General features: G+C 45.0%; 2 protein-coding genes across 2 annotated transcripts; both read right to left on the bottom strand.

Moving 5' to 3' along the window:
• Window positions 1–235: 235 nt before the first annotated feature.
• rab44 (RAB44, member RAS oncogene family) lies at window positions 236–7571 on the bottom strand. The gene is made up of 9 exons (XM_084463881.1): window positions 7507–7571; window positions 3388–7322; window positions 3216–3250; window positions 3020–3130; window positions 2838–2919; window positions 2440–2554; window positions 1584–1682; window positions 1218–1294; window positions 236–1103 (listed from the first exon to the last, which is right to left on the bottom strand). Exons 2-9 carry the CDS (start codon window positions 7305–7307, stop codon window positions 1019–1021), a joined length of 4524 nt encoding a protein of 1507 aa, XP_084320007.1. The 5' UTR covers window positions 7308–7322; window positions 7507–7571; the 3' UTR covers window positions 236–1018.
• Window positions 7572–8055: 484 nt separating this feature from the next.
• Window positions 8056–12378, bottom strand: srsf3a (serine and arginine rich splicing factor 3a). The gene is made up of 7 exons (XM_084464362.1): window positions 12266–12378; window positions 11440–11464; window positions 11101–11308; window positions 10894–11028; window positions 8747–8785; window positions 8543–8629; window positions 8056–8465 (listed from the first exon to the last, which is right to left on the bottom strand). The coding sequence occupies exons 2-7, from the start codon at window positions 11444–11446 to the stop codon at window positions 8438–8440; spliced, it is 504 nt and encodes a 167-aa protein (XP_084320488.1). The 5' UTR covers window positions 11447–11464; window positions 12266–12378; the 3' UTR covers window positions 8056–8437.

The raw sequence follows: 12378 nt of genomic DNA, 5'->3' as shown, positions 1-12378 counted from the left end.
AGTGGTCCAATATCCTGCCCTCATGGGGTTTCGCTCCGCCCACTTTAACACGGCTGCATCAAGGCGACCCGTGGGGACGTGGGACAGCGAGGGATCCCGGAGAGCAGGTCAGAACGTGGTATTGAGGTGTGGCGGTATGACCCGGACTGGTGGCGCTCACCTCACATCGACTAGGGATCACTTCCATTCAATTATCCGTACAAGGTCATTTGCCCTGGAATATATGCATATTTATTTATATTCAGCAGTGAGTTACATACATGCTTACATTGTCATAACTGTTATAAATGAAGCATTCAACATAATGGACTAACGTCAAAAACCAATCCTAATGCGTTGAGCCATGGACATGGGTTCAAACTGAAGTTGGAAATAAAGGGTTGGAAAAAAGTAAATCCAAGAGAATAACTAGAATGAGAATCATGATGGATGGCATTCCAAACTGGGAAGCTCTGATTAACTACTAGCGCCACACTGGAGAGTGATTCGACCCACTGCTGCCCTCTAGTGGAGAGCTGGCCTCGTTACAACTCAAAAGGAGAAGTCCGAGTTAGGTTATATCTTATCAGGCAGGCGGTTAACATGCAGGATGGAGATGAAATGGACCCTTTTCTCGAACGGAGACTGTTCCTCATTTACATTCTCCATTTGCACGATGTAGAATGTACGTGCGTCCTAAGGTTATGGGCTACAACAGTATGAATGTCTCATTTGCAGCCAATTGCAATGGCAAGCCAAAAGATAAAACTCAATCTGAGAATGACCTTTAGGTAAATTACTGTAATTATGTTCCCCCTAACATCCCATTGATTTCCCCTTAAAGTGATTATTTAAAATAAAATACAACTACACATATTGAGCTAAATGCATGTCCCACAAAAGGTCATTTTGAACATGTATAAGAGGAAAGATTACCATTAAATGTATATTACTTGTTAGTTTAGGACTGTATGTTGGAACTGGAGTCCATAAACAGGGTTAAACGTGTTGCGGCCGCAGGATGCTCATCGTGGCTTCCTCAGCAGCATCTCCTGTTCTGTGGTTGTTGTTGTTGTTGTCGCAAAATAACGTGTTCCTCTATTTTGTAGTTCTCAGTCAGCTTCCTGGCATTTCCAGAGAAGTACAAAACTATTAGTGACAGCCCAAAAATGAAGCCACGCTGTATGTCTGAAGATGTTGGGCTGCGGGTTAAACTGAAGAACAAAATCAAACCTCACCTTGCGAGGGATTCAATGCTGGAGACGATGTGTTCACCAGTGGCAGCGCTGCACTCAGTGAAATCAATATTATGTTCCTGTAAGGAGGAAATTGAATGCATTGAACTTACATTTGAACACAATGGAATAGACACATCCTAAAGAAGGTCAACATTTCTACACAGGGGCTGATTCACATTATTGCACTTGATTTAGCAATTGATGCAATTCAATTGCATCAATGCATGTTTGAAAAATCATACTCTTTGACATGAATCTTTGGGACGAATCTGATTTCAAGGAAGGCATAACGTACAGCAGGGTTAACACGTTCCATGTCTGTTTACACGCTGACGGTTTATACAGATGTTAAAGTCGTCGCTGTACCTTAGCCAGGAGCTCTCCCTCAGACGCGGTGACCTGCCGTTCTGCACAATCACTTTTGTTACCAAGCAACAACATTATGACCTCTTTTCCAGCAGTCTCCTGCAAAGGGCACAACTTATTTAAGACTTTGCCTTCCATTCGACTTGTCATCTGTACAATAAAGGGAATGTATTTTCCAGGAATGATCTGCCCATTCTAAAGCATTTTGCAATTTGATTTGAATGCTACTCATTAGGACCTCTGTCTTCATAGAGCTGATTAAGATGAGCAGCCTCGGCTAAGGTCCGGTCATACGCATGCAAGGTTGAATGACCGCAGGTCAAAGGGATCAGCAGTTGTTAGAGCGAGGAACTGTGGTCATTTATGTCACAAGCAATGTCGTTTAAATGCCACGCCCCAATTGAGGAAAAACCTGAATTCATCTGGTTTAATTAATTTTGTCCTGAAAAACTTTTAATTCAAAATGGCCTAGATATGTCCTGACGGCTATCATAGTTCTTGAGGCAGATCTGTTCATCACGAGGAGACGTGTGGACGAAGAGTCACTCAGAGTGAGCGGGTGGTTGTGGCTTGTTAGCTGTTTGTGGCAGAAGAATAATATTAAAACTAACACTAACAACAGGATGCAGGACTGGCCTCCTACTGAACCCAACAATAGGTGCCAGCACATACGCTGCTCGACACATAATACCACACACAACTATAGTGTGGATTGCTTTGCAACCACACTTATAATACATATTTTAGTTTAGTTCTAACCTTTATTTCATTTTTCACTGATGCACAACTAAAGGCCAACACAGACTATCCTTACGCCACCTTGGCACTGAGGCCGTATGAAGCGTGAGAGTCGTACCTGTATGCAGCTGATCCAGTATCGGACGTCAGTGAAACTCGCGGAGGAAGTGATGTCATACATCAACAGGAACGCTTGGCCTTTATGAAAGACCTGTTTCGAGATGCTGCGAAACCTTTTAAGGACAACAAACAATGTAACAGTATTTTAGAGAACATTCTAGCATAGATTTATTCAATAATCATTAACATTATTCAATTCACATTATCAACAATGTTTTTTCTTAATAAAACTGCAAGACATTTTTTTTTAGTGAATTTGCCTATGGCTATAATCCAGTTAGACTCCTGAGGCAAGCCCACTTTAGCTTAGCACTTCTTTTGTAGGGTTTGGGAAAATGTGAAGAGACTAGCATGTTTCTCTGAGGTGAGGTGTTGGGTAGTTCCAAAGTGATGTACCGTTCCTGTCCTGCTGTATCCCAAAACTGAAGCTTCACTTCCCTCCCATCCACTGGTAATGCATGAACGCATGTATCAATGCCTAGAAGGAAAACAAGGAACGTACATTAGTACACTTCAGAATCATGGAACTCTTAGGTCAGCATGGTAATAGTTAATAACACACCCAACGTCAAGCTTACCAATCGAGGCGCAGAAACCGGGAGAAAACGACCCGCTTTGAATCCTTTTCATGAATGAGGTCTTGCCAACACTGCTGCTCCCAACCATCACCACATTGAAGCAGTTGGTATCTGCAGAAAAGGGACCCTCTCGTTCCATTGTATGATGGGACTCAAGATTAAAATTGCAGCCATTCAATATTTAGGTTTTACTTACCAGAGGCAGGGGTTGCATTACCAATTATCAGCCGACTGAAAACAACAACAGAATGTTAATTTTTGCATTCTGTTATTCTATTCTGAGTCTGTATCTCCTTCTAAGGAGTGTAATAAACTATTGACAAAGTGCAATATGCATAATTATAGAAAGATATAGAGCATGACCTGACCTTGACCTTGGTCGTTCTGTAGGCTGCGGGTGACCTCCAAAGGCTCCATGGTCTCTACTCTCAGGTGGATAGTCATGGTGCTGCTGTCCCCTTGACTTCCGTTGAGAACCTAACTTCCTTCTTCTAGCCTCAACGTGTGCGTCGATAGGGAGAGAACTTAAGGTTGTGTTCACTGGTTTTACACCGGTCTCAGAACTTCTCTCTCCATTCTGCTCTGTCTCATTATCCTTGTTTACTTTCATTTTGAGCTCATCTTTGAATGTCTTCCTATCTCCTGAGAGCTCACTGTTCTCTGTTATCAGTGTCATTCTGCCGGTCATATTGTTGGAGCCCAGCTTTCTCCTCACAGAAGTTGGAGCTTCATTCATTGACTGGTGCGTATCACCGGCTATCTGGTTTGGTTCCTCCTCATCGACCTTCTCAGCTCCTTCGTTATCTTCAGGAATCGATTTTTGGGGATCCTCCTCCGGAATGCTCTCCGATAACGCGGCATCTTTTCCCCTCTCTTTGTTGTCTGTTGTGGGGGCTTCGTCTGAGCCTTTTTGTGACCCTGTTGCACTTCCTTTAGTCCAGCGAGATGAACCCATCTTTCTTCTCCTCAAAATATGTTCGTCATGGTCTTTAACAGGTGGGAGGGACCCTTGATTCCCTTGGCCGCTAATTTGATCTAAATTTGACGAATGTGCAGTTGGATGTTCGGCTGCAGTGTCCATCTTGTCATCATTATCCCTGATATCAGAAACTGGAGCAAACAGGATTGAGCTGTTAATGTCCAGGCTGTGAGGAGTATTCTCCTTTGAATAAGAGTTCTGGACAAGCATGGGGAAACACACACCTGTTGGCCTGATGTCTTTGTCCTGTGGCTCAGCAGCAGCCCTGCACAGGTCTTCCTCATCGTATGGACGGGACATGTTTCCAGAGGTTTCCTGGTTGTTTTCTTCTGCCATGGTTTGGGACGGTGGGATTTGAATCACTTCCATCTTTTCTACAATTTCCCCCTTTTCCTCAGATTCATCCTCTTTTCTGCCATCTACGCCACCAAGGGGAACGTCTGGGGCCCAGTGGATATTAGCCCCTGTATATATTTCTTTGTGCGCTCTATCTGTTGTGTCCTCGCTCCCTGTTTCCTTGATCTCTTCTGATTGAGGGGGTATGAACAAAAGACAATCGGCTTTGTCTGTGGAAGTTCCAAGTGTTCCCCCCTCGAGTGACTCTGAGTCACATTTCACCTCAACTTCCAACTCTGTTTCAAAAGACGTGTTGGTTTTGTTAAGATCTGCAGAAAACTCTGATTCTACTATTTGTCCTGACGGATCTCCACCTCCCCCTCTAACCTGATTACCAAGCCTGCGACTGGAACCCATCCTTCTCTTTTTCCTGGAGGATTTCATTTCTGAATCCCCGTCCTGCTCTTGGTTGGATGCCACCTCAGTCCGTTTGGCATCTTTATCTAAAGCTGAACCATCTACCTCTGGCATCTCTACAGGGTTTTGGTTTTCATTTTCAAGATAACTCTTATTGAAGCCAGGTTCCGTTCTTCCTAATGAATGTGATAACCCTGTGCTCGTTTGCGCTCCAACTTGTGCACTATCGTCCTGTAGTGGTGATGAAGTGGGGGCAGACATTTCTACTGCGTTACATTGTTCCTCTCCAGACGAGGGAACATGTTGAGGAAGTGTGGCCAAAGGATTTATCTCTGTCATGTTAACTGATAGACGGCTCTCTACGGGAAAGTCATCAATACTGTGACTATCACTTAGAGTGACATTGCTTGAAGTAGGCGCAACATCTTCAGACTGTGGGTTAAACTCAGATGTTACATTGGAGTCATTATTGCATATATCTTTCAATTCTATTGTTGAATCCAGAGTGACCTTTTTCTCACTTCCACTTTGATTCTTTTCTGGTTCAATTAATTCTGCAATTGGTTGTTTTGTGGGGTTATCAACTGTCCCATCGTTGAAGGAAATATTTCCACTTCTAGTCAGAAATGTGTGATGATTCTCGTCATCAGCAGAAGCTGAGGAGTATTCTGACTGCAGAGCCACAACTTTTACAGGCTGCCCTTCTCCTTCCTCTGGTGCAGTGTCTTCAATTAATTCCCATGGCTTATTACTTACTTGGCCTTCAGATTCACATACTTGGCTGCAGGTTTTTTCTTTTACATCGTGTTCTGGCTCACTCAAATCAAATACTGCACCTGTTGGCCTGATGTCTTTGTCCTGTGGCTCAGCAGCAGCCCTGCACAGGTCTTCCTCATCGTATGGACGGGACATGTTTCCAGAGGTTTCCTGGTTGTTTTCTTCTGCCATGGTTTGGGACGGTGGGATTTGAATCACTTCCATCTTTTCTACAATTTCCCCCTTTTCCTCAGATTCATCCTCTTTTCTGTCATCTACGCCACCAAGGGGAACGTCTGGGGCCCAGTGGATATTAGCCCCTGTATATATTTCTTTGTGCGCTCTATCTGTTGTGTCCTCGCTCCCTGTTTCCTCGATCTCTTCTGATTGAGGGGGTATGAACAAAAGACAATCGGCTTTGTCTGTGGAAGTTCCAAGTGTTCCCCCCTCGAGTGACTCTGAGTCACATTTCACCTCAACTTCCAACTCTGTTTCAAAAGACGTATTGGTTTTGTTAAGATCGGCAGAAAACTCTGATTCTACTATTTGTCCTGAGTGGTCTCCACCTCCCCCTCTAACCTGATTACCAAGCCTGCGACTGGAACCCATCCTTCTCTTTTTCCTGGAGGATTTCATTTCTGAATCCCCGTCCTGCTCTTGGTTGGATGCCACCTCAGTCTGTTTGACATCTTTATCTAAAGCTGAACCATCTCCCGCTGTACCATCGCTGTTCTGTTCAGAGTCACATACTTTACTGAAGGATTTTTCCTTCATGTTGTGTCCTTGCTCACTCAAATCAAATATGTGATCACGTTCTGTGTTTTCTAGATTATCCTGTACAGTCATTTCCTGGTTGTTGCCGGGGTTTAAAGTGTATGGCATGGTGAGAAGGGGTTGGCTTTCTACAGCAGAACTGCCTGTAGCATCCTGTGAGTCGGGTGTGGTATAAGTCATCTGCGCTTCTTCAGCCTCTTCTTGGCTGGGTACTTGAATGAGTAACGGACACACCACAGATTGAATTGGATGTTCAGACTGTTTTAACAATGGGTTCACGTCATCGTTCACCTCGTGCTCTTCCTTCATTAGAGATGGCAAATCACCACAAATACCATCAACCTGAAATAAGTGTTCCTGACTTTCAGCAATAGTTCCTGGTGAGAAGGAGACGGCCAAATTATTGGAATCCTCATTTCTAAATTCCCTTTCTTGTTCTTTATGTATTATACTGTCTGATAATTGCTGTGGACTATCGGAGAGTTGGTCTGTGAGGGGCTGACCAGGAGATGAACACAGAGCGCTGTTGAGCCAGAGATCTCCACTGCACTGACCGACTTCTGCAGCAATGTCGTCATCACCCGGTTTTGACATTTGCAGCGTTGTTTTTTGGCAGCTTTCATCAGGCAACATCCCCATTTGTAACGGAGTTTTATTATCACTTAATTCTCTACACTGTTCCCTGGTATAGTCATTTGACGCACTCACTCCTACATTCTCAGTTCTGTTATTTCCCGACATGTCCTCTTTTTGAAGTTTAGGGGGTTTTGGTGAAACACTCCGGGACTGCGCGTCAATCTCAAACGTGGTTGGTGGATGCTGGATCAAGCTTCCACATTTTTCACCCAAGTCCTCGCTTGTTTCATGCAGTGTTTCAGAAATGGGATTAACCGAGTCCGTGTCTACCTGTCTGGAGCTACGGTCCGTTGGGTTTTCTGGTCTCGCGTCATGCGCCAATAATGAAGTTCTGTCTACTCGTCGACGGGATGAACCCATCCGGACTTTCTTCGATCTCTGATTCGACATTACATTTCTTCTTACCTAAACAGTCATTTGAAGTACACAATTAGCCGCGCGAGATTGACCCATTTAATTGATGCTTTCAAAAACTACTCACTAATGCAAAACATCTGGATAGACCCAACTCTAGACTTCCAGATATTGTTGGGTTTAATCACAAGTTAATAATATTGAGGTTGTAGCTAATTAAGATAAGATAACTTACCAACACCAATGTTCAAAGGCTCATGGCGTTAAGTCAACAGCACTGACCTAACTTCGCAATGTCACTTCAGCAGTGCATCGACATAAGGAAGTATCTTGCAAGTGCGCCCATCAATTTCCTGTGTGGTTCAGACATGACACCATCCGTATTTTTTCTCCCTGCATTTTCAGGAAACTAGATTAAGTCTAAATTAAGTTTATGAAGGACACAAGTTATTTCCAACTGAATTAAACTTTTATTGAACTGAGCAATTCCATCAAGACCACATCTTAAACGTCATGGAATAGGCTAGCAAAAGCAGTTTGGATCAATGTTTTTGATTAAATGATTGAGTAATTACAAAACTGAATAAACAGACAACTTCCAACAGAAATAAGTGACGTTGGTGCCCTCTAGTGGATGCAGCCGGCAAGTGGGTCAATTCCGTACTGAAGGATTCAGGGTTTTGCTGCTTGTGGAATTCCAAATTTAAGATGCATGAAAATAATTCTACACAAACCTTATTGGTAATTCAGAGGCAACCATCAGTAAAAGATACCAAGAAACAAATTAAAAACATCAAATAACCTTTAATTCGATCAGTTAAACTAATGCAAACAAAAACAAGGGCTGACCATGGAAAGTGAAATCCCAAGATGACATCTCTACATGCGGGGAAAGACAGTAATAACTTCGTTTTTTCAATGAATGAGCAACAAAAAAAACAATGGTTCTCACTTGTTAAGGTATTTATAATCAACACTTAAATGTTGAAGAAAAAAAAAAAAATCCTGAAGTTGAAAAAGCAAATTTAAACAGATTGTTAATTGGATAGTTTGTCCACAGAGGACAACATGAAGTGACCAATAAAATGAATAAAAAAAAAAAGCCTGTATAAAAAGTTGAATCCTAACCACAAGATCAAAGAAGCTCAAGTCTTTCTGTCGTCCTTTTACTTCCTGTCATTCGACCTGGAGCGACTGAAAACAAGAAAACATACAATGATTATAAAATCCTTGGCCGCGGCATCCATCCCAGTCACCGCAATAGAACTCACCTCCTAGAGCGTGAGAATGATCTTGAGGGCTTATGGTTCCTTTCTCTGGATAGAGACCTATCTCTGCGCCGGTCTCTTGACACAGACCTGAGGAAAGATGAAAGCACAGTAAGGTAACCATTTTCCTATGAATGGAAGCTAAAAAAGTGCCTAATCTCCATTCCTGATGGGTTAGAAAGGTGCCCAGTGAGGTCCGGTCCTTACCTGCTGCGACTGCGGCTGAAGCTCCTCCTCCTAGGTGATCTAAGTAGAAGGTTAGAGGAGAAAACACAGATTTGGGCGTTATGCGGCGTCGCGCTACACGGAAAAACCTCTGGATGTCTGAGAAAGAAAAGGGGGCTCCCAAATTAAAAAGTTGCGACTGCTGCATCTTGACTGCAATGCATAACGTTTCTTATTCCTTCTTTTTAACAACCGGTGGAACCAGGTTATCTAACAGAGGGAGCAGGTGGGCGTCATTATCAGGGCATTAGCGTCTGACAATCAGCGCTTTGGTAACAAATCTCACCTGTCAAGATGCATTAAGATCTGAATTCCATAAAGAATTCACTTAGATACTGGACCTTTTCCAAACATCTGCAGTGTACACCTTTATAAGTTAGGATAAAAGGGACACACCCAGGTTAACTCAAAGACCTACTGCAGTCATAGGTCCAGTAACAGCCACGGAATTCTGCAGAGTCTAAATCTTTTAAAAACTCAATCTGACTGGTTCAATATTGATGGACAACATTTCCGTAGCCCCATTTTAACAAAAAAGCTGTTACATTTTAAACTATGGGAAAGGACTAACATTTTTTGTAGCGTAAATGAAATAACTGCTGATGGCCATCGATCAAGCAGTCTTAAAGCCCCTGTAACCATTAGAACTACAAAGAGCAGGATAAAAGCAACTTACTATTTTTGGGGGGATTTGGACAAGATAGAAATGACGCAAGGAGGCCAGACTGAAGGTGAGGGAGGTGGAATTGCAGAGGCTTTGCCACGTGATGCGAATGTTGGCGATATGAAGTGCTGGGTTGGTTGTTGAGGGGATAGCTGGAGATTGTCCCTGCCTTTTGGGGAGTGCAAGCCAAGGGCTGTTCCCGTAGGTAGAAGTATTCGGTATAGGACAAAAAAAATAAAGATGCCGATTGGTCGATAATGTGTGGTGGGCCGCTGTTGACTGAGTAAAGGTTGGAGGAAGGAGGAGGAGATGCTGCTGGGAACCGCATGCTCAGGAACCATAAGGTTGGCGGAACCTGACGACGGGCGGTGCGCCTGGCTCAGGTGAAAACACCAGCCAAGCTGACTGGGAGACGGTGGTCAGCAGTCACATGATGCTGAAAGAGGACTAGTTGACTGACTCAGGGGGTGGTGAGAAGCGTGGTGGTGACTCTGCAATGGGGTTCAGTTTTATTAATATAGATGGCAGCTGAACTGAGAACAAAATGTACATGTGTAGAAAAGTAAATATTAAGGTTACCTCATGCCAATAATACAATTGCCTCAGGTTGCCTTTTCAATAGCTTATTGTTGGTTTTAAAGGCTCATCTTTGCCGTTACATTTTTTGCCATTTGAAAATGCTGGTTACAGCATTGACATCACACTAATCTTTTAGTCGGCCTTTAAAGTGCACGCTGTAGAATTAAGTGCCATCTAGTGGAATGGGCTTGGCAGAAATAAGAGTATGTTTAATTAGTATAGAATCCGTTCAAGTCAGAATCGTATCGTCTTCATTATCTTAGAATTAGCCCTTTACAGCTACATAGGAAACGGGTCGTCTCCACAGAGCACGCATGCGTCTGCACTAGACCAGAACGGATCAACGCTCTAGAGGACGCCGTTTTAATTTAAGAGTATGAATCCCCATGACGACCCGACGCTGTGCTACTGGCCATTAACAGGCAGCCCTAGCTTGACTTAGGTCATTGGAGAGAGGTTAGGGGGTATTCAGTGGGTTGAACTCTGCCACCACCCTGCTAGACGACACTTAAACCTAAACACTGCCCCTTTAAAATGGCCCCGAAACAAAATGTTATCAATGTGAAAAACATTGATAGCTTACTGGTTATACAAGTATCACTCATAAGGTAATTACAAATAAGTCTGATTTTAGTCCATTTGTAATCTTTTTTTATCCAGACATTACTGAATGTTTTGTGGCAACCAGATCTATGACAACGCAGACTCTGAAAAACAAATCAATACAGTTTTTACCCGCAGGTGGAAGTCAGCGGACTCAAAACAGCCGGTCTTGTGTTCAGACGGGCTACCATGGAGGGATGAGCAGTAGGGCACCGCGGCACATCTCGGTACGTGACAACATGGGACAAGTATTAGCGTGCACTTCGGGCGGGGAGCACTCTACCTGCGCCGCACGGGCGGACTGCGCCGCCGGTTGTCATCCCGCGGACGGCGGCTCCAAGACGGCGGCGGTCCACGGCTCCTGGAGCGCTTCTCCCCGTTGGACAGCTCGACGCGGACTCTGCAGCCGCACATGGTCCTGAAACACAACACGGTCAGCGGGGAGCGGGCGCGCGCAGGCTTACAGCGACAGCTCCTCGTGGATTCGTACCTTCCGTCTAGTTCTCTGACAGCGTCGGTGGCGTCTCTGGGATCCTCAAACTCCACAAACGCGAAGCCGGGGGGGTTCCTGGCCACCCAGACGCTGCGGAGGGGGCCGTAGTAGCCAAAGGACCGCTCCAGCTCCGTCTTGTTTCCGTTGTTGCCCAGGTTTCCAACGTACACTTTACAGTCAAGGGGGCAGTCGCGAAGAGATGGGTCTGAGGAAGACACAGGTTGTGCATGATGGTTAGTCTACAAGAGGAAAAATAGCTATTCCACTTAACGTGTTTATCGTGCCATGACCATTTTGTTGAAGAAATTTTAAAAAAAAACTCGTGTTGATACATACCTCCCATTATTACGTTTTCAAATAGCTTGTCGTTCCCAACGAGCGTATGAGAGATGGGGGGTGTGGGTGGGGGTGGGGGGGAGAGAGAGAAATTAGTGAATAATAACCATCAGAACAAACAATTAAATCCTAAAAGATTCAGTACCACGTCGTATGAGTGCATTTTTAGCGTGAATAAAGTTAACCAACATTTCCTGAAACGGGAACTCGTCGTAAAACGATAGTCGGCCCAACAAGACCTCCAGGACTCAAACTGGTTGTTTCCTCCTCAATTCTTCAGGAGAGTAAAATAAGTGAGCGGGCTTCCTGCTCTGGAACCACGGCTCAGAGAGCACCGAGCTACGGAGCGGTCCTGGAGCCACGCCGGCGGTCTGCCGCTGCTATGGACGCTGTGCTAGCGGGGGCTAACGGGGGCTAGCTCCAGATTAGCCATCTTGCGGTTAGTCTTTGCGCCAATGGAGCGAACACGGAGCGAAGTGGGCTACACGCAAGCGTCAGGTCACTGCTGTAAAATACATTACTGCTCAATTCGCCCACGCAGGTAAACTTTTTTACTATTATTTTATTTGTAATGGCCGAATGAAAGCGGCGGACGGGCTCGGGTCGAGCTAGCACGTTAGCGCTACGGCTAAGCTAACGCCGAGCTAACACAAAACACGACATGGCGGAGCCGCGGCCGCGGGCCCGGCGGAGCGCGGCCCCCCGCGGCCGGGCACACCCGGCCCCGGACCCGACCCCCCCGGGGGTGAGACACCGGTCCGCGGCGTTAGTCGGTGTACGGATGAGGGCAGACTGGAAAAACATTTCGAGAAACAAAACAAATTACCAGCAACTGTGTCGTCGTCCGCCCGCTCGGTGCTGCTCCGGTTGTTCTCTGAGAGGAGAGAGGAGGCGGTCCTCCTGCTCCCGCCCTGCCCCCAACTTAACGCCGCGGGGCCA

Source organism: Micromesistius poutassou (genome assembly GCF_964030765.1).
Source record: "Micromesistius poutassou genome assembly, chromosome: 2".
In the NCBI taxonomy this organism is placed as follows: Eukaryota; Metazoa; Chordata; class Actinopteri; order Gadiformes; family Gadidae; genus Micromesistius; species Micromesistius poutassou.
Note: the sequence above shows the minus strand (reverse complement) of the source record. Positions and strands in the feature narration are given on the sequence as shown.

Bases quoted from the DNA above. Each gene is read 5' to 3' on its own strand.
- rab44 (XM_084463881.1), bottom strand. From the start codon at position 7,307: ATGTCGAATCAGAGATCGAAGAAAGTCCGGATGGGTTCATCCCGTCGA. The intron at 3,251-3,387 runs GTCAGGTCATGC...TGTTGTTTTCAG, and splicing joins ACAGAACGACCAAGGTCAAG to TCGGCTGATAATTGGTAATG. The intron at 2,555-2,837 runs GTACATCACTTT...TGTCCTTAAAAG, and splicing joins GATACAGCAGGACAGGAACG to GTTTCGCAGCATCTCGAAAC.
- srsf3a (XM_084464362.1), bottom strand. The intron at 11,029-11,100 runs GTACGAATCCAC...GTTGTGTTTCAG, and splicing joins GTCAGAGAACTAGACGGAAG to GACCATGTGCGGCTGCAGAG. The intron at 8,466-8,542 runs GTGAGTTCTATT...TCTTGTTTTCAG, and splicing joins TCATTCTCACGCTCTAGGAG to TCGCTCCAGGTCGAATGACA.